The sequence below is a fragment of the Oryctolagus cuniculus genome, chromosome 15 (genome assembly GCF_964237555.1).
Source record: "Oryctolagus cuniculus chromosome 15, mOryCun1.1, whole genome shotgun sequence".
Classification (NCBI taxonomy): Eukaryota; Metazoa; Chordata; class Mammalia; order Lagomorpha; family Leporidae; genus Oryctolagus; species Oryctolagus cuniculus.
In genome coordinates this window covers 29,311,286-29,333,020 of record NC_091446.1, presented here as the reverse complement: position 1 = coordinate 29,333,020, position 21,735 = coordinate 29,311,286, and the positions used below count along the sequence as shown (strand labels likewise).

At 47.2% G+C, this 21,735-nt stretch overlaps 1 protein-coding gene across 1 annotated transcript; it reads left to right on the top strand.

The window, feature by feature from the left end:
• The first annotated feature begins 4,945 nt into the window (after positions 1-4,945).
• Positions 4,946-21,323, top strand: HIF1AN (hypoxia inducible factor 1 subunit alpha inhibitor). Its single transcript, XM_002718653.5, has 8 exons — positions 4,946-5,168; positions 5,460-5,710; positions 9,188-9,336; positions 11,844-11,989; positions 14,342-14,448; positions 14,851-14,914; positions 15,158-15,268; positions 16,040-21,323. The coding sequence occupies exons 1-8, from the start codon at positions 4,992-4,994 to the stop codon at positions 16,082-16,084; spliced, it is 1,050 nt and encodes a 349-aa protein (XP_002718699.1). The 5' UTR covers positions 4,946-4,991; the 3' UTR covers positions 16,085-21,323.
• The last annotated feature ends 412 nt before the right edge of the window (positions 21,324-21,735 follow it).

The following is a 21,735-nucleotide window of genomic DNA, read 5'->3' as shown; positions in this document are numbered from 1 at the left end:
ACTGATTTGGTCTCCTTTACTTATTTTTATTAAGATATCATATACCAAAATATACACGCCCTCAAAGCGTACCGTAGGAGCCGATGTTATGGATCAGTGGGCTAAGTCACTGCTTATGATGCCAGCGTGCCTTATCCAAGTGCTGGTTGGAGTTAAGTGGCTGCTCTGCTTCTTATCCACCTTCCTGCTAATGCTTTTGTGATGGCAGATGATGGCCCAAGGACTTGGGCCCCTGCTACCCAGGTGGGAAACCAGGATGGAGTTCCTGGCTCCTTGCTTCAGTCTGGCCCAGGCTTGGCTGTTGCAACCATCCAGGGAGTGAAACCGCAGATGGAAGATCTCTCTTTGTCGCTCCCTCTCCCTCTGTCACTCTGCCTTTCAAATAAATGATGAACAATTTTTAAAAGTATAAGATAAAGTGATTTTTATATTTAAAATTTCTTAAATAAGTTCTATGTTTTTTATTTGAAAGTCAGACAAACAACAGAACACTCTCCCATCTACTAGTTCACTCCTCAAATGCTGACAACAGCCAGGGCTGGACCAGGTTGAAGCCAGGAGTCAGGCACTCAATCCAGGTCTCCCATGTGGGTGGCAGGTGTTGCTTCCCAAGGTGTACACTGGTGGGAAGCTGGAAATGAGAGCAGAGCCAGGACTCAAACCTAGGAACTTTGATATAGGGTACAGACATTCCAAGCAGCAGCTTAACCACTACACCAAACACCTGCCCCTGTGATTTTTAGTATACTCACACAGCTGTGTGACCATCACCACTGTCTGCTTCTAAAACCCAGTAATTCTACCCCTTGATAAATAGCCAAGAGAACTGAAAATATGTAACCATATAAAAACATGTGAAAAAATGTTCACAGCAGCATTATTTATATTAGCCCAAAGTGGAAGCAACCCAATGTCCTTTTTTATATGGTGCTGGATTCCATTTGCTAGTATTATGTTGAAGACTGTTGCATCTATATTCAAAATTACTTTTTAATTTTTTTTTTCATTTTATTTAGAAGGCAGTGGAGGTGGGGAGAGAATCACCTACCTGTTCACACCACCAACAACCCCCTCCCTGCTGTATCTCCATGCCCCCAGCAAACACCTGCAGCAGTTCAGGGCTCCCACATGAGTAGCAGGAATCCAAGTACTTGGGCCATCATTGCTTCGTTGCTGCCTTCCAGGGTGCATATGAGAAGCAAGCTGGAATTTGGAGTGGAGCCAGGACCCAAACCCAGGTGCTCCAAAATGGGTACGGGCATCTCAAGAAGGGGTTAACCTGCGGCATCAAAACGCCTACCCCTTTTTAAAGGTTTGGTGGGAGTCATCAGTGATTCCTTCTGGTCCTGGGCTTTTCTTTGTGGGATTTTTTTATTCTTTATTTTTTTCTTGTAATATGTCTACTCATATTTTCTATTTCTTAAAGATTAATTTTATTTATTTGAAAGACAAAATTACAGAGAGGTAGAGACAGAGAGGTCTTCCATCTGCTGGTTCACTCCCCAGATGGCCAGAACGGCCTGAGCTGCACTGACCTGAAGCCAGGAGCCAGGAGCTTCTTCTAGGTTTCCTACATGGGTGCAGGGGTCCAAGCACTTGGGCCATCTTCCACTGCTATCCCAGACCATAGCAGAGAGCTGGATCGGAAGAGGACAGCCTGGACTAGAACCAGCGCCCATATGGGATGCCGGCACTCCAGACCAGGGCATTAACCCGCTGCGCCACAGCGCCGGCCCCAGATTTTCTATTTGTTCTTGAGTCAGTTATGGCAGTTTATGTCTTTCTAAGAATTTGTCCATTTCATCTAGGTTTTCTAAATTTTTTGTCATACAATTGCTTATAGTATCCCATCCATGCTTTTTTTATTTTTTACAAAGTCAGCAAAAATAATCATTCACTCTTGAGTTTAGTAATTTGAATATTCTTGATCTAATCTATTTTAACTCCTAAGGTCATGAATTAATATATTCTTGTAAAAATTCAAACATTGCAGATAAAGTAAAGCCTTGATTGCCCCAACTCTTCCACAGAGGTAACACTTTTATCAGTTGGATGAACACACTTACTAGGTAGCATAATTACATAGTTAACCAGTCTATTTATTTCTATTGCTGCATAACAGACTACCATAAATTTAGTAAACCCAAACAACACCAATTTATTATTTCACATTTTCCTTGAGTTCAGGCACTGATTAGCTAGGTGCTCAGCTCAGGGTCTTATCAGGTGGAAAACAAGATGTTGTTCGGATCTACTATCTCACCTGATGCTTTGTGTCCTTTCCTAAGCTCAGTGTTTGCTGGCAGAATTCACTTACCAGCATTTGTAGGACAAAGTCCCCACTTTCTTGCTGCCATTGAACCTGGAGTCTTTCTCAGCTCCTAGAGCTCACCCGACCCCATTTCTTATCCCGTGGCAGTTTGCTCTTGCAAGACAAAAAAAAAAAAAAATTGATAGCATGTACTGTCAAATCTCTCAGACTTTTGTCTCTGACCTCTGGTTCTGGATTTAATAGTTTAACAGGCTGGAGTGAAAAGGTCAGGCCCACACAGGATAAATCTCCTTTTTGATTAACTCAAAGCTAACTGATTGGGGGATCTTAACTATGTCTTTACCATGTATGGTAACATAACCACAGAAATGGTGCCTGATTATAGTCACAAGTATTGCTTTCATTTAAGGAACAAGACTTATTCATGGTGGGTACAGCACAGGATGCAAGTCTTGGGATCCATCGGAGAATTCAGCCTCCCAAAGCCATAAGAACTAAGCAAGCAATAAAGGTTATTGATATGATCTTTTATAACTAATATAGAGTGTTTGGAAATGTGAGATGGCCATGGTTGGCCACCAATAACAACACCATTCTAATGGTGAGAATCTCTTCAAGTAGGAGAGAGGGTGGTATAGGCAGAAAAATGGAATATGTTTAAGGAAATTAGCCCTTGGGGCTGACACTATGGCGCAGTGGGTTAAGCCAAGGACCCTTAGTTTTAGTATCACACATGGGTGCCAGTTGGAGTCTCGGCTGCTCCACATCCAATCCAGCTCCCTGCTAATGTGCCTGGGAAAGCAGCAGAGGACAGCCCAAGTTCTTGGGCCCCTGCACCCATGTGGGAGGCCCGGAGGAAGCTCTTGTCTCCTGGCTTCAGCCTGGCCCAGACCCAGTCATTGTGGCCATTTGGGGAGTCAATCAGTGGATGGAGGATCTGTCTCTCTCCTTCTCTCTCTTTGTAACTGCCTTTCAAACAAATACATAAATCTTTTAAAAAGAAAGAAATTAGCCCTTGATTTAAAAGAATTCAACTTAGGGGCTGGCACTGTGGCATAGCTAGTAACGCTGTCACCTACAGTGCTGGCATCCTATATGGGCCTGGTTCAAGTCCTGGCTGCTGCACTTCCTATTCAGCTCTCTGCTATGGCCTGGGAAAGCAGAAAATGGCCTAAGTCCTTGGGCCCCTGTATCCCCATGGGAGACCCAGAAGAAGCTCCTGGCTTCTGGCTTTGGATCAGCGCAGTTCCGGCTATTGTAACCACCTGGGGAGTGAACCAGCAGATGGAAGACCTCTCCATCTTTTTCTGCCTCTGATTCTCTGTAACTTTGCCTTTCAAATAAATAAATCTTAAAAAAAATTCAACTTGCCATTATCACTTTTGCTCAGGCCTTTAAAGTAGCCTTTGACCAAAATCTATTAATTATGATTGTTTCTTTTTTATTTTTTTTATTTTTATTTTTGACACGCAGAGTCAAACAGTGAGAGAGGGACAGAGAGAAAGGTTTTCCTTTTTCCATTGGTTCACCCCCCAAGTGGCCGCTACGGCTGGCACGCCGCACCGATCCAAAGTCAGGAGCCAGGTGCTTCCTCCTGGTCTCCCATGTGGGTGCAGGGGCCCAAGCATTTGGGCCATCCTCCGTTGCCTTCCTGTGCCACAGCAGAGAGCTGGACTGGAAGAGGAGCAACCGGGACAGAATGCGGCACCCCAACCGGGACTAGAACCCAGTGTGCCGGTGCCGCAGGTGGAGGATTAGCCTAGTGAGCCGTGGTGCCGGCCATTTTGTTTCTTTTTTCTTTTTAAGATTTATTAGGGCCAGTGCTGTGGCACAGCCGGTTAAACTGCCTTCTGCAGCGCTGGCATCCCATGTGGGTGCAAGTTCAGTACTGGCTGCTCCATTTCCAATCCAGCTCTCTGCTAGTGTGCCTAGGAAGGCAGCAGAGGATGGCCCAAATTCCTGGGCCCCTGCTACCCACATGGGGGACCTAGAAGAGGGCCCTGGGTTCCGGCTTCGGCCTGGCCCAGCCCCAGCTGTTGCGGCCATTTGGGGAGTGGGCCAGTGGATGGAAGCGCTCTCTCTCTCTCTCTCTCTCACTGTGACTTTCAAATAAATAAATGATAGGGGTTGCTCCTTAAAAAAAAATTAAAGATTTATTTATTTGAAAGTCAGAGTTACAGAGAGGGAGAGACAGATCTTCCATCTGCTGATTCACTCCCCAAATGCCCAAAACAGCTTAAGCTAGGTTAGACTGAAGCTGGGAGCCAGGAACCCAATCTGGGTCTCCCTTGTAGGTGGCAGGGCTCAATTACTTGCGCCATCTCCTGCTGCCTCCAGTGCTTTTCCCTCCGACTTCTTTAGGTGCGTAAAGAGTTTGCTTCTCTCCACATCTATGAGTGTAAAGGTCAGTGCCTAAGTAAACTTGCCTCGTGTGCCTCTTTTGTAGGTGTGGGCACACTGAGGCAGCAATCGTTCGTGCATTGGTTTACCAGGTGGTCACCCTTACTCAGGGGGACCCAGGTCCAGCCCCAGTTCAAGAGCCGAGCCTGGGGTGTAGAACTGCCAGTCACCACTAGGAGGCGCGTCCCCAGGTCTCGGCTCCGCGTTCTCGCTATCTCGAGCGCGCCCTCGCGCGGCTCATCTCTATGGTTTCCGTTGTGGTTTCGTCCGGAATAGGCGGAGCTTCCGCTTCCGGCGGGGGCCGTCCTCAGCGGCGGAGATGGCGGCGACAGCGGCGGAGGCCGCGGCCTCTGGCTCTGGAGAACCCCGGGAAGAGGCCGAAGCCCCAAGCCCCGCCTGGGATGAATCCCAGCTGCGCAGTTACAGCTTCCCGACCCGGCCCATCCCGCGTCTGAGTCAGAGCGACCCCCGGGCGGAGGAGCTCATAGAGAACGAGGTGGGGGGCGGGGCCGCGCCCAGAGGGGGAGGAGGCAGGCACCCAGTTGGGAGGGGAGGGCGAACGACTGAAAGGAGGGGGCTGGCGGGGCTGCGGAGCGGGCGCTGGGAAGATGGGAGGAAGGCGAGGAGAGACGCGAGTTGCAGGGGTTCGTGGTGCCTTGGGGCGGGGAGAGTATTTTGACATTGGGAAGCGGTTGAAATCGCGGGACAGGGACCCACCAGCTCCTTACCAGCGCTGCATTTGTTTTGTTTTGTTTTGTTTTTCTTTTCATCCGATGTTTTCCCGTAGGAGCCTGTGGTGCTGACGGACACAAACCTTGTGTATCCTGCCCTGAAGTGGGACCTCGATTACCTGCAAGAGAATATCGGCAACGGAGACTTCTCCGTGTACAGCGCGAGCACCCACAAGTTCCTGTACTACGACGAGAAGAAGATGGCGAACTTCCAGAACTTTAAGCCAAGGTCCAACAGGGAGGAGATGAAGTTTCATGAGTTCGTGGAGAAACTGCAGGGTATACAGCAGCGCGGCGGGGAAGACCGGTGAGTTCCCAGGCCAGGGTTTCCCGCTGGATGCCTCTCGACTTGTTAGACTGAATAGACTGGCATCTCTGATGGCCGGGTTCCTGCTGCGCGACATTCGCGCTTCCAGCCTGCGAGCTCAGGGGTGCGAGTTAGTGGTTCCAGCGCGGCGGTTCGCTAGCTTCAGGGATAAGGAAATGATAGGATTTGAGTTGTGGCTCTGCAGGCTTTCTGACGTGCAGCGAGACTCGCAGTTGCTCAGAAGGGTCAGTCGGGGGAGTGATATGAGTGAAGTTGGGCGGAAGCTGATGAGCTGAAGGCATTTACCCTGGGCAGAGGGAGACATCATCACTCCACTCCGCTGGTTTCCATTTGGCAGTGAGGCCCAAGGCAAGCTGAGAATCAAGACTTTTGTTTAAAAGTTTCTGACTTTTAAATGTGGGCATCTAATTCAAAAGTTTAAAAAAGACTTCAGGGGCCAAACAAAAATTTCTGTCATTGGATTTATCCCCGAGAGTGCCAGTTTGCAGTCTTCTGAAGCGTGGTGCTGGCCGGGAACAGTTCAGGCTGGAAAGTTGTGTGGTTGGTTTCCATTGACAAAGGATATCAGGCTCCTCCCGTTTCGGGAAGATTGGAGTAAAAGGTGGGGGGAGTGTTGATGCTCCATGTTGCTGACCGTGATCACAAGACACCCATGGGAGAGTAATTGTTCCTCCCTGCTTCTGTCACTGTGGAGGACAGCTCCCTGTGTGAGGCCCAGGCAGTATTCAGTCCCGCACTGTGACCTTGCCTCTGGGGAGTTGCTTTCCCTGCGTACTTCTCTAAGACTGATTGGTCATTGACGTTTGGTGCCCACCCCGGCTTCTCTAGTCTCCTGCCTCAGCTGTCTGCCCAGTCCTTGTCAGCAGTACATGGGTCAGTGAACAGCTTTGAAACATCTTTTCTCTTCTTCCTGACACTTGGCACTTGTCATAATGATGAAACTTTGACCAAAAGAATTTCTAAGATCTGAGCTGTTAATTTTTCTGTCCTTTATGTCTTCTCAAGACAGGTTCAGTTGAGTTATCTCACACATGAATTCCTCGGTTCGAGCACACTGTGCTTATGCGTATCCCAGACACTGAGAGCCGTGGAGTGTGCGATTCCATGGAATGAACATGTGCCCGAGAATGAGCGTACGATAAGACGCACAAATCATCTGGTTTCTCAGTCATTTGAAGCTTCTTGCATCTCCTGATGAGAGCATTTTGTCCCCCTAGTTATGACCTGTTAGTGTAGTCTGTTTATGGGTGATTAAGGGGTTTGCAGGGAAAATTTTTTACCATGAGCAATTTTTTTTTTCAAGATTTATTTATTTGAAAGAGTTACGCAGAGACAGAGGAGAAGCAGAGAGAGAGAGGTCTTCCACTCACTGGTTCACTTCCCAAATGGCTGCAATGGCCGGAGCTGTGCCGATCTGAAGCCAGGAGCCAGGAGCTTCTTCTGGGTCTCCCACGAGGGTGCAGGGGCCCAAGGACTTGGGCCATCTTCTACTGCTTTCCCAGGCCATAGCAGAGAGCTGGATTGAAAGTGGAGCAGCTGGGACTTGAACTGGTGCTCATGTGGGATGCTGGCACTGGAGGCTGTGGCCCCAAGTTTTCCCTTACCAACTCAGTTTGGCACCAGCCAATTTCACTGTATAATTAAATTACGCAGGTTGTTGATTATGGAATAAAAGATACTGGGATCCTCCTTAGCAGTTTTAGGCATTGTTCAGGTATAAATAGGAATGTTGTTTAGATTCATGTTTAGGAGCTAGCCCTGACTCTTTCAGAGTTACTTGCAGACTTGTGTGAATGTGTATATCATAATTTCTGGGGAAGAGTCCAGAGGTTGTATTCAAGTCTTGAGGGTTCCATGCCCTCAGAAAAGGTAACTAGTGTTTCCACCTTAGCAAGAGCTCCTTTTTTTTTTTTTTTTTAAGAAACTTAATTCCATTTTTCCACAGGCTTTTTTTTTTTTTTTTTTAAATATTTATTTATTTATCTGAAAGAGTTACACAGAGAGGTCTTCCATACACTGGTTCACTCCCCAACTGGCTGCAACAGTTGGAACTGTGTCAATCCAAAGCCAGGATCCAGGAGCTTCCTCTGGTCTCCCACGCAGGTGCAGGGACCCAAGGACTTGGGCCATTTTCTGCTGCTCTCCCACACCATAGCAGAGAGCTGGATCGGAAGTGGAGCAGCTGGGACTTGAACTGACATCCATGTGGGATGCAGTGTTGACTGCAGGCAGTGGCTTTACCTGCTACGCCACAGCGCCCACTCCTTCCATAGACTTTTTACAAAATGATTTATATGGTGGGGAGGAGAGAGAGATCTTCCACTTGCTCATTGACTCCAAAGATGACAGAGAGAGAATATCTTTCAATCACCTGTTGACTCCCCATTATAGTTGCAATAGCCAGAGCTAAGCCAGGCTGAAACCAGGAGCCAGGAATTTTATCCAGTCTGTCACATAGGTGGCAGGGACCCAAGCGCTTGGGCCATCATCTGCTGCTTTCCCAGGCACATTAGCAAGGAGCTGGATCAGAAGCAGAGCAGCCAGGTCCTGAACTCAAACAGTCGCTTAACCTGCTGTTGCATGTCAGCCCTGTCAAGGTTTCTAAATATTGTCTCCCTAAGCATCATGATTCTGGGCAGTGAGGTACCTTTGAGCCTTTTGAAGTAATGCTCTTAGGACCAGAACAGGCTGCTTCTGGCTCCTCTTCAGGTTTGCTCCCTTATTAAATGTGTCTTGATTTTCACGTCCCTTGAGTAACTACTGACTTACCTCGAGTATAGTTAGAGCACCTGGGTCCTACACCTGATGTGGCATCTTCCTTTCTTTAGCTGAAGAAAGCTGCTGGGCATAACTAGCTGGCTGAATTAGTTGAAATAAACTGGGATTTAGGCCAGAGCTTAGTAACATGACACAGAAACAGTTTTGTTTCTCACTAGTACTACATGTTCATCATGTGTCTCATCATCTTGTTCTTCTATTGTCTTGTCTACTCTGGAACCCAAATTGCTCCAGAAGCTCTTATCTGGAACTTGGTAGTTGCTGTGGTAGTGTGGACAGTCCATTAAATACCACAGTTGAAGCAGCACGGACATTCCATTGACCAGTGCCAGTTCAGTTAGGAAGCCTGGCTTCAAGGCAGTACAGAATACCTCTCACAGGGAGGAACCAGCTCTTGCTGAACAGTAATACAGTTCACCACAGTGGCTCTCAAAGACCAAAGCAGATGTCTCTGAAACAAGGCTGATTTCATCATTCTAGGGTCTGTATAGGCTTCTAGGAATCTGTACAACTGTATGGAAGTTCTTTGTGTGTATTTTTATGGGAACCTGCGCGACTATAGCTGTTATCTGTGGGAGGTGCTGGTGTGTGTCTGGGGGTGTGTTTCCAGACTCACGAAGGCCATGCCAGGGACTGTGAGTGCTTGCACTAATGGAGTTTTCTTCTTGGGGAATGTAGGTTGTATCTGCAGCAAACGCTCAATGACACCGTGGGCAGAAAGATTGTCATGGACTTCTTGGGTTTTAACTGGAACTGGATTAATAAGCAACAGGGAAAGCGTGGCTGGGGGCAGCTGACTTCTAACCTGCTGCTCATTGGCATGGAAGGTAAGAAATGTTTAGACGAGCAGCACAACTTGGAGTTGCACAAACCCGATTTTTAATCCTCTACCCCTGATTAACTCCGTGACTCAACCTTCTCATCTGTAGAAGAAACATGATATAAACACCTTATAAACATGAGGATATTTCTGAAAGTTCATGGAAAAATGGAATTGAAAGGTAAGTTTATTTTGATGTGAAAGAATTTTGAAATCCATACACATTTTTTGTGAACTTTTTGAAGATCCCTCTATGCAAGGATTTCAAGATTTTTTTTCTTTTTACACAAAATAAACTTCATTCTATTTTCCGTGGACTTTTTGAAGTACATTCATGGCTGTGAACATTACATGAGATAGTATATGTTAAGTCTTGAAGAAGCTGGTTTTACGCACTCAAGAAAGTTCCATTTCTCTTTTTCAGCTGCCCTGTCAATGCATATATTGGGGTACTGGGGACCTTTCTGAAACACTCTCACTCTCTGTTGGATCAATCAGATTTTTCTCCTGGTAAAAAAGGGAAAACTTTTTTTTTCCAGAATAAATCCCATCTTTTAAATAAAGAATAATTCATGGCTACCAAAATCTAACAGTTTAAAGAGGTATGCAGTGATAAGTGTCTTTCACCCCTATCTACCACTTTCCCTTTCTGGGAACATGCTTGTGTTTCCTACTAGGTGATTCTGTGCATACATAAGTAAGTGTGTGACTGTATTCTTGTATTTATTTGTCTTTTGAGCGAAAAGGAGAAGTCTTAAACTCCAGTTAGGAGAGGGAAGATCCTTGTCTTGTTTTTGTTTCTGGAACTGGGTTAGTGCCAGCCATAGTAGGTACTTAGTAAATGGTAAATAAACTGAGTTGAACAAGGAAGCAGAGTAATTACTCATTGCTGTTTACCACTGGGCTCTGAAGTCTCTTTTTCTTTGACTGTCCTTTCTTCAGATTTAGATTCTTCCCTGATATAGGTTTCCAGCAGTTGAGTTTATGAATTGATACTTGCCCTGTTGAAACCAGCTCTTGGTTGACCTGCCAGGAAGGAGCCAGTTCTGGTTTATTTGAGTTTTTCTGTTGCTTTCCTTTCCTGTGGCAGGGCACATGGAGGTGAATCCCTCAGGTAGAGATGAGGGAGCAGCTCTCCTTTGAGGATGTCTGTGGATTCTGAGCACTAAGACGGCTGCTGTCTTGGAATACTTGGGCAGAGCTGCAGTGTGTTTCCTGAGAGACATGCTCTGTGGAGATGCGTGTTCGAATTAGAGATTGTGCAAAGGAGACTAGACATAGTCCCAGTTATAAAGGAGAAAATGGAGCATACACACACCAGTGCAGAACTAATTCAAGGTGACATCTTAAATAATGTACACTTACGTGTGAATTTATTTTTATTTGAGAGACAGCTCCCATCTGCTGGTTAACTCTCTGAATACCCGAAACAACCCCCAACTGGCATGAGGCCAGGAGCTAGGAACTCAATCCAGGTCTCCAACATAACATGGGTGGCAGGAACTCATTCACTTAAGCCATCACCACTTCCTCCCAAGGTCTGTATTAGCCAGAAGGTAGAGTCAGGAGCAGAGTTGGAAATTGAACCTAGGGACTCTTGATGTTGAATGTGGGGATCTTAATCCCTAGAGTAAATATTTGCCCCACATGGCTTATTTAAATTATATAACACTCTTCTGTAATCTGGTAAGTTTCCCCTCAGTGAGCCCTAGTGTTGCTGTAAGAAGCGCTGCATCTCACAGGTGCATTGAAGGAGGAGCAAAGAGAATCTTAAGGCTCCTGGAGAACGGTAGAGCAGGTACATACTCATGCAACCTAAATGACAGGCTAACACCTCAGAGTAGATTGCTGATCCCAGTCATTTCATTTTTTTTTTTTTTTAAGATTTATTTATTTATTTGAAAGAGTTACACAGAGAAAGAGGCAGAAAGTCTTTCATCCGCTGGTTCACTCCCCAATTGGCCGCAACAGCTGGAGCTGTGTCGATCCAAAGCCAGGAGCTTCTTCTGGGTCTCCCACACTTGTGCAGTGGCCCAAGGACTTGGCCCTCCTCCACTGCTTTCCCAGGCCACAGCAGAGAGCCAGATCGGAAGTGGAGCAGCCGGGACTCAAACTGGCACCCATATGGGATGCTGGCACTGCAGGTGGCAGCTTTGCCCGCTGTGCCACAGCACTGGCCCCGATACCAGTCATTTCTAACTCTTACTTCCTTTGAATTCTTGGCATGATCAAGAGAGTACACAAATACACAATCATCTTGTTTTGCTCTTCCTATAAGGGCAGCGGTCAGCATTTGGGAAAGTCTCCTTTGCTAGTTGGTGATAGACGCTTACCCAGACTAGACTTATGACCCTTGAGAGTTTAACATGTAATTTGTTGAAAGGTGTAGTTACCTGATTCTGCCTGAAATTTGATTAGGAGGGTGGACTGGGTTTCCCTCCGGCACTGGGCTCTGTATTCGGCTTGTGCAGCAGTGCCCCTGCTCCGAGTAAGAAACTGTCTTTCTCCCTACAGGAAATGTGACGCCTGCTCACTATGATGAGCAGCAGAACTTTTTTGCTCAGATTAAAGGCTACAAGCGATGTATCTTATTTCCTCCGGATCAGTTTGAGTGCCTCTACCCATACCCTGTCCATCACCCGTGTGACAGACAGAGCCAGGTGAGATTGTCTGGTCTGAGCAGGGCATGGAACTCTAGATTCTCGAAGTGCCTTTGGGCACAAAGCCCAGGATGTCTTTCCCCTCGCCTGTGGTGGTGTGCCAGGTTTAGATTACAGGTTGGTCGTGTCCTACAGACAAATCCAAGGATAATTTCAAAATGTAGTTCACGTAGTCCAAGTTCCTATGGTTCGTCCAAGTTCCCCTGTGTTTATAAATATAAACAGCCCCACAGATACAATTTTCAGGAGCAACCCCCATCATTGATGCTGGTGGACTGTGGGTTACTCTGTTTGGCTTACAAGTTTGTGGAACAAAGCATGTTTGTATCCTTTGGATTTAATCATGGGGTTCTTTTATCATGTATGCTATTTGTTCTTTATATGCAAGAAGCAAATAAAATCGAGATATATCACTTAATATTTTTCTGGATCTAAGTGAGTTATATGATCGGCTCTGTGACCAGATGCATCTTCTCCTTTCTTAAGGAGAAACCTGCCTAGCTGCTTCACGTAGAGTGTTTTCTTTTTTCTTTCTTTTTTTTTTTTTTTTCTGTTTTTTTTTTAACTACTTAGAATTTGTTTTGGGGAGAAGGGCTGTGAAGGTTTGGGTGAAAAACCAGTGTTACTTCCTTTTATCCTCAGGTCATGGAATAGGTCTTCTGACCTCAGGAATACTGAATCCTAGGATTCATTTTGTTTTTGTTTTATGAAGATGCAATATATGTACATTTTTATTTGCTACAGTACAATATTTCAGCACATGGATACTGTGTAAATTGGTCAAATCAGGCAATTAAAACCCCCATCTCCTTGTCTTTTCTTTATGGTTAGAACCTCCGAGCTTCTCTCTTCCAGTTCTTCATACAGTACATGATGCAATATAACAAACTACAGTTACCCTCTGCGCTGTGGATGCTGGCACCTACTCTTTTTTTTTTTTTTAATAGAAAGCTTTTGTTTAATAAATATAAATTTTGAAAGTACAACATTTGGATTATAGCAATTCTTCCCCCCCATACCTACCCTCCCACCCCCAAACCGTCCCACCTCCTACTCCCTCTCCCATTCCTTTCTTCATTAAGATAGCTTTTTAATTAATCTTTATATACAGAAGATGAACTCTGTACTAAGTAAAGATTTCAACAGTTTGCACCCACACAGATGCACAAAGTATAAAGTACTGTTTAGAGACTAGTTTTACTGTTAGTTCTCATAGTACAACTCATTAAGGACAGAGGTCCCACATGGGGAGCAAGTGCACAGTGACTCCTGTTGTTGATTTAACAATTGACACTCTTATTTATGATGTCAGTGATCACCCAAGGCTCTTGTCATGAGCTGCCAAGGCTATGGAAGCCTCTTGAGTCCACAAACTCTCATTATTTAGAAAGAGCCATAATCCAAGTAGAAGTTCTCTCCTCCTTTTAGAGAAAGGTACTCCTTCTTTGATGGCCCCCTTCCTTCCACCGGGATCTCACTCAGAGATCGTTCATGTAGGTCAATTTTTGACACAGTGTCTTGGCTTTCCATGCCTGGAATGCTCTCATGGGCTTTTTAGCCAGATCTGAATGTCTTAAGGGCTGATTCTGAGGCCAGAGTACTGTTTAGGGCTTTTGTCATTTTGTGAGTCTGCTGTGTGGCCTGCTTCCCATGTTGGATCGTTCTCTCCTTTTTAATTCTATTTATCATCATTAGCAGACACTTGGTCTTATTTATGTGATCCCTTTGACACTTATTCCTATCTTTATGATCAGTTATGAACTTAAATTGATCACTTTAACTAGTAAGATGACATTGGTACCTGCTAACTTAATGGGATTTGGAGTCCCATGGCAAATTTTTAACTTTACCTTTAGGGGTAAGTCTGAGGGAATGTGTGCCAAACTGTACATCTCCCTCTCTTATTCCCACTCTTATTTTTAACAGGGATCAATTTTCAATTGGATTTAAATACATAAGAATAATTCTGTGTTAAGAGTTCAACCAATGGTATTAAGTAGTAAAAGGAAATACTAAAAAGAGAAATAGTAACTCTTCTTCAAGGCACCTACTCTTAACTGTTTTCTCCCCTCTTCCTCAGCCTCATGCTTTCGGATCATGTTTCTAACCTTCCACACATGAGAGAGAATATGCAGGTGTCTGCCTATCTGTGTCTGCCCAGTTTCTCTTAACATAAAGACCTGAAGCCTAGGATTCTTAATCATTGGGCGTTAAAGCATGGGCTGCCATGCATCATTCTGTGGGAGAGAATTTTAAAGACTTTGTTTTTTAATACCAAAGTAGCAAATTGTAGTTACTGGTAGAGATTTGGTAATTGACTGATTTTTTTTTTCTTTTTCTTGAACCTCTTAGGTGGACTTTGACAATCCTGACTACGAAAGGTTCCCCAATTTTCAAAACGTGGTTGGTTATGAAACAGTGGTTGGCCCTGGTGATGTTCTTTACATCCCAATGTACTGGTGAGGAGGGGGCTAGGGATGGGGGCTTCTTGGGAGCTTTCTTCCCCATTCCCTGGGGGGCCTTATCAGTGAGCTTTCTGAGTAGTGGCAAGATGGGTTTTGTGTGGTCTACAGGAAGGTTGGCGCACAGTATACTGAATGTGGGGGAAGGGACAACCCTGTCCTAAGAAAGGAAGATAATTCCTCAAGTCCACCTCTGTCCCAGAGGCTTGCAGCTGGAGAAACTGTCCTTGGCTCTTGGGTATATGGAGACTGACTGCCACTGCCTGTAGCCCAGTGTGTGTTTTACAGAAATGATCATAAAGATACTGACTTCAGGGTTTTCTTTAACTGGGTACTGCCTAGCTTTCCATCCCTCTCCTGAAAACTATTGGTAAACAGGAGCCTGTTTGTTTCTTGCAGGTGGCATCACATAGAGTCATTACTAAATGGGGGGATTACCATCACTGTGAACTTCTGGTATAAGGTGAATATAGTTGATTTTTTTTTCTTCCAGATTGAACTGGGGCTGGGGTGAGGTAGGTATAATAAATGGCCTTGGCTTGGGTGGGGTGGTTGGCTGTCCCTGGAAGTGATTCTGAGGTGTTTGGGGAGATGAAGAGGGATAGGGTTAAGTTGGGTTCTCAGAAGGGAGCTTGTTTCCAGGAACGATGGACTACACTGAGGTCTGCTGCTAAACACTTTTCTTGAGCTGCTGCTTCCTTTGTAGGGCGCACCCACCCCTAAGAGAATTGAATATCCTCTCAAAGCGCATCAGAAAGTGGCCATAATGAGAAACATTGAGAAGATGCTTGGAGAGGCCTTGGGGAACCCACAAGAGGTAAGTCAGGGTTGGTGTGAGACTCTCCATAGTTCTTCTGTCTCCATGTCTGCTGTCCTTTCTCTCCACAGGGGTTATGGGCCAGTTCAGAACACCTTTGTTTTCTGGTGAGAGCCGGGCTTGGCTGGCGGATCAGCTGTCACCTGTCCCATGCTCGTAGTGCTGTTCCCCATGAGGCTTACGTGCCAGCTGGGGCCCTGAGGAGATTCCTCTGGAACGGGAAGTGAGCAGTAAAGCGTCTCCCCACACTCTCCCAGCTCTGCCAAGGCTGCTCCAGTCAGTGTTGAGGTCGGCTTCCCACACAGGTGTGCCACTGGCCTTCCGTGTAAGTGGAAGAGGTCTGCGTTTGTACCGTTCTTGCCTCTTCCCTGTGGGTAGCCTCAGCCTCCACTGCCTGTGGGCTGAGGGGATGACCGTTGCTCCGGGTGCAGGTGCCCTTTGCTGAGGGTGTAGAGGTGTTTAACATGTTCAGGGCACGCTGAGGAGACAGACACACTCTCGGGTGCTTGGGGACCAGTAGCTCTTCTGGTCTTTTATCAGTTTGGTGTTGCTTCCAGACAGTGTATTGTGAAAGAGAAGGTCTTAGAAGATGGACCCTGAGGAGAGGGCCATGCCCCAGAATACTGTTTTGACCTTCACAGGAAGTTCACAAGATTATGTAAAAGTCTGTCCCCTTCTTTGGCTGGTCATTAAATGCCTGTGGACATACTCAGTGCGACTCCAGGGCCAGGGAACAGGCAGTTCTGACTGGCTCCTCATGTCTCTTTACAGGTGGGGCCCTTGTTGAACACAATGATCAAGGGCCGATACAACTAGCCTGCCAGGTTCAGGCCTCCTGCCAGGTGACTGCTATCCCGTCCACACCGCTTCATTGAGGAGGACAGGAGACTCCAAGCACTAGTATTGCACGCTGCACTTAATGGACTGGACTCTTGCCATGGCCCTGGAGGAAGGTGTATGGGGCGAGGCAGGGTGGTTGGCACTCCACTGCCATCTGGAGGGACTTCTTACCCTCGCCTCTCATGCCCCAACACTTTTCCTCTCTGCCCCCTGAAGTCCTGCATTCAGTGTGTGGAGTCCCAGCTTCTGGTTGTCATCATGTCTGTGTGTCAGTCTGTCAGCCTCGGGAATTGTGTGTGTCCATGCACACACGTGTTTGTATCTGTTCCCTCCCTCTGGGTCAGGATGTCACTTCTGGCTCTCAGCCCTATCTCCTACAACCTCAGTGCCTGAGCCTGAGAGAGAGAGGAGATGCTCATGGACCCCTCACTGCATCTGGGCCACAAGGCCAGAGGTAGCAGATCTGACCATTGAATCAGTCTGCCTCCTGTGAAGTTTTGCATTGTCAGGTGGGAATGGCTACTGGGACTCTAATGAGGAGAGCGGCTTGTCTTTGAGAGCCTAGATAGCCTTCCACTGAGCGAGGATTAGCCAGGGTTCCAGTTGGGACCTACAAGCTCAAGCCATACACAAGAAGAAACCTTGGAACACAAGAACCAAGGATTGTGCAGAAATTCCAAATTACAGACACACATAGCTTTTCTCTTTCAGCACCAGCTCTTACCCCTGTGCTAGGTATCCAGGGAGTTATAGGAGTTATAGCTGTGGTTCCTCTAGGTTCTAGGGGTGCAAGTCTCTGTGTATCTGTGTGTGTGTGTGTGTGTGTGTGTACATGTGCACATGCACCCACATGCACATTTATTCATATGCATATGTGTCTGCACTGGCTAGTCTCCCTGCTTACCAAGGTTCTCTGTCGCTCACCCTGCCCAGTGGGACAGTGCATTGTGATTCCCAGAAGTACCACCTGACTTAGCGTAAAGCTTTTTAACTAGGATTTTAGCCATCATGTATTGGTCAGGTCTCACTGCAGCCTGCCTGAGGCTTGCTGGCTAGAACCTCCAGGCACATGACCCTTCCTGCCCAGATCACATCCTCTACTCCTGCTGAGTTCCTGGCTGAGTAGACGAAACGGGGTCAAGCTTAGGCAGCTAACTCACTACCTTTCATCCACCTCAGGGCAAGGGCAGAAATGTAGCCTTGCCTCTTAAAGCCAGCGCCTCTGCCAGACCCCATTGTCGTGTTCCACAGCACCCTCATTAGTCAGGGCCACTGGTAGAGCATGGGAAGAAAATTTCCTTTTCTGTTGGTAGCTACTCACGGGCACCCTCTCAGGGCTGCAGCGTACAGCTGGGCAGCGTCTATTGCACAACTCGAAGGGCTGTCGTTCACAGCTCTTCAGTGGGGCCGGGGCCCCTGGAACTGGGCAGTGTGGTAGCCCTGTGTCTACTTCCACTCCCATCTCCATCATCCCCTTGTCTCTGGAAGGGAAGAGGAAATGGGAAGCCTCTGGTTTTATTTTGTTTCTTTTTTTTGCCAAAGGTTTACTTCCAGTCTATGAACTATGGCTGTCACCCCTAATGCTCAGTTTACAGTGCCCTGTTGGACTGAGCAGATGTGTGTATGCATGCGTGTGCTTGTGTTTATATCATGGGGAAGGCTGTTTATTTTGAGTGCCCCATTCTAGGGTTCTCTGATGCAGTGTGGGTGTGTAGACTTGGTAGGTACCAAATGTAGCTCTTTCAAATATAGCTAGTGTTGGGAAACAGGATTGCAGTGATCTCCATCTCTTAGGGGGAAGAGGAGTGCATCAAAGAGAAAAAGGCAGATGGAGGAAAAACGTGCCCACATCCATACTTGGAACAAGAGCAGATTGTTACTCTTCTCAGCAGGTTGCCACGTTCCTGGCTCAGCCCCTCAAAGAAGTGGGTGATGCGCAGCAGGCAGGCGTGTGCCACTCATCTGGTCCTTGCTGGATGCTGTGCTGACACAGCTCTGACTGAAGGTGGCCAAGGCAGAAGGTGGGGGAAGGCTGATTTTGGAGCCTTCACAGGATTGGCCCTGATCCTTGAATAATATAATAGTGACCCCTGGGTTTTAGATGTGTAATGTGTGCCTGGTGCTTTTATCTTTGTTCCTCAATATATCCTGCAGGGTGGGCATTCTGACTTCACAAATAAAGAGGTGGGCTCAGAGAGATTGAGTAGTAGCCATCAGGATTCAAGCCCAAGACTACTTGGCTACAACCCCCCTGCTGGCTCCTTCCCAGCAGACTATGTTGATTGTCCTTCCTTACCTCTCTCACATGTATCCCGGGCCCTGAAAGGCAGGCTCAGCAGAGAGGCTGTAGAAGCTACCAGAGAGAAAACTCTGGACTCCCAGCTAAAGATATCTTGAGAACACTGCTTGGGAAGCGTTATTATGAATTAAGAGTGTCAGAAGAAGCTATGGGAAAATGATCCATTAGTAACTTGTGTGTCTTTGAATAGATCCCATAACTCCTCCCAGCATGCTTCTGTGTCAACAGAACTGAAGTACTTGTTGTAGGTGATCACTGAAGAATCTTGATTCATGTTCTGCATTGCTTCCCTCAGCGAGTGAAGAGACTGAGGCTCCTTCTCTTAACTGGGTTAGGGCACTTAGGCTCAGATTGTGCTCACAGCAGAGGAGAGGGTGGCTCCTAGAGTTGTAGACCCCATCCTAGCTGGCACACACCAAGGAAGGATGGCGATTTGGGCCAGTGTAGAGGTCAGCCATGTTGTAAGCTCTCATGTTCATACTAGCAGCCACAGAGAAAACTACTGTATTGTGAAGTCAAATATTTGTTGGGGGGTTGGAGTTCCAGGGATGGAGGAGGGGCTGTTCTGGGCATCAGTTGAGCAGATGCCCAGGATGCCTGGGGGAGACCAGCTTCCCCTACAAATCAGAGCTCTAAATTACAAGGTTTTTACCACGCGAACAGTTGGGGGAAGTCGTCTGCTCTCATTTGCGTAATGGTTTCTGTCACTGGTGATTAGACACAGGATGAAGGAAAAGAAATTTGACAATTAGGAATGAGCGATCATTAATCTGAATCTGTTAGGAGACAGAGGGGAAGGCTCCCTATTCGTGGGCCAGCCCAGTGTGGAGAGACACTCCCTCCTCTGCCCCATGGAGACTCCTGGGCCACTACCCTTTCAGTGTTCTTACAGATGGGTGGAGCTTGTGTTTCTTCAGGAAAACTAGAGGTGCAGTCTCCGGCCTGAGAGGGATACAGGTACAGACATCTTCTATTAGGAGTCAACAGAACAGAGGTGGGTGTCAAATAGGAGCTACAGGACAGAGGATAATAGAAGAGTGTTGACATGCGTTTGTAGTTTGTGGAAATGCTTTGTCATAACACCCGTAAGCCCTGACTTGTGAAGAGAATTTGTTGGACTCAAGGTGTGCTGAGCATGAAGAAAACCTGACTTTGTCAAACCTCAGAAGCTTCTGCTTAGTTGAAGAGGAAGCCACACGAAACAGCCAGGGGCTACAAAGCCACCATATATGCTGTGCGCCTGGGCTCCCCCAAGCCCTGGGCCCCCTGGGGAAGAACTCATCATTGTAGGCTTCCTGCAGCATCAGTTTTCCTCCCTGCACCAGTACAGCTGTGACTTGGTAGAGGGCACTGAGGCCTTTGCATCTTCCCATGTCTGAGTTACCTCTCCTCCCTCCTCTGTTTGTTCAGCCTTCAAGGGCAGTATTGATTTGTACTTGTATGTGTGTGTATGTGGTGGGAGGCCTCCTGAGGAATTGAGGGATGGACAGTTGTTGGGTTGTTTTCCCAAGGAAAACAATGTGTCTCAGTAAGTTCTCTACCTCTGGATCTCCCATGCTTCAAAGCCAGATGCTCACAAGGGTGACAGGAAATGACCATCAGTGACCAGTTTTAGCCAGATGGGATAGGTGATGGGTGTGCCTGGAAGTGGCTCAGGGCATTCCAGAAGCCTGTTATACTCCCTTTTGTCCTCAGCTTCCAGCTGCTGGTCCTCCAGTCCTTGCCCACTTCCTCTCAAGCTTCCTGCCAGCCTCCCTTCTCAGAGCACCCCTTGATTCCTCCTCAAAGAGTAACCCCGTTACCACAGACTTTTCCTAAACAGTTGCCCTTCACTCAAGCTCCATGGTTGCAGGTGTTTGGATAGACTGGACTGTAGGGTCCTTCTGCCTGGGATCACCCTGTTCATCTTAGGTCCATCCTCCTCTTGAAACCTTTGAGAGCTCTGGTTCCTTGCCCATGGTTAGTCTGGTTCTTTGTCTGCTCTAACCTCGCCATTCCTTTGCCAGTTCTGCACAGCCTCCCTCCGGTGGCCCTTTCTGCCTGTCTTCAGCCAGCTCTGTTGAACCCTCACAGGTCTTAGGATCCTGAGTGGAGCCCTGCTGAGCACTTCTGGTGCATTTTGGGGAGTGAAGCCTCTTAACGGGCAGCCTTGAGGTCCAGGAGCCTATGGTCAATGAGGCCTTCAGAGATGGGTTAGGGGAGGGACCTAGAGAATGGTAGAGAATAGTAGGGGGTGGGCTTGGGCATTGATCAGGAGACCTTGGGGATAGTGCCAGGTCTGGTAAACTAGAGCAGAAGAACTGAAGTTTGTGTCTGAGTTCATGAGTGTAGCTTGGAGTCCAGCAGTTCAGCAATGAAGGGCGTTTTGTAAGGAGACATTTTTTTCAGGTATCTGACTGTCCTCAAGTTTGACCTCTGCATTGTAGAGGTTGCTGGAAGGGAAGCAACACATTGAGGAGTCAGCTGTCAGGAGGGGAGGTCTTAGAGGAGAGAAAAGGCCCCTGTGGCAGCTCATCCCCAGACTTTACACTCCTCCAAGAGTTTGAGTCTGAGAGAGGATGCAGAGGCTTAAAAACTGCTCCCGGCCCCACTGAAGCCTGGTCTCTAGTATCTGGGAAGGAACGTGTGTCCTTTAACTTTGGAGTGGGTGACAGTCTATCCTGGGGTTTAAAAGCCTGGGCATGGGGTCCTATATCTGATTCAGATTTCTACCTTTGCTGCTTCCTAACTCAGTTTGCCCTTGGTTGATGACTTCAGTTCTCTGAGCCTCAGTTTCCTCAACTGTAATAGGCAGAGGTGGGGGCGGGGGCGTGTTGAAAATAACTACCTCAGGGTTGTTGGGTGAACTGAAACAATGTTTGTAAAGCTTTAGCACAGTGCTTGGTAAGCACTTAATAAATGGCTGTGGTGGTGGTAGTTACATTTATTATGTGACTGTCTTAGAAACTTGGCTTTAGTGCTGTCTGTACAGTGACTCCTTCCCTCTTGGACAAAACATAGGAAGAGCAAGGAGAAATAGCATGCAGAAAGCCTGAACTGAGTTAGGGGCAGGCAGGAAAGTCTTGCTACCTAAACATAGCCTAGAAGGAGGAGCACTGGGAAGGGGCCAAGTCAGCTGCCCTTCCTGTGCAGTCAGCCAGACGTCCCTGCTGTGCACGTGAGCCTGGGGCCCCTGGGCGAGGCACTTTGAGGTCTGACCTCCACCCTGGAGAAGCTGCGGCTGCCTCACACCTCGAGACACCATGGCAGATCAGGCCCCCTGCGTTCAGTTGTAATTCTTCAATGTGGTTAAATCACGAGTGTTGAGATTGTTATGAACGCAGAGAGC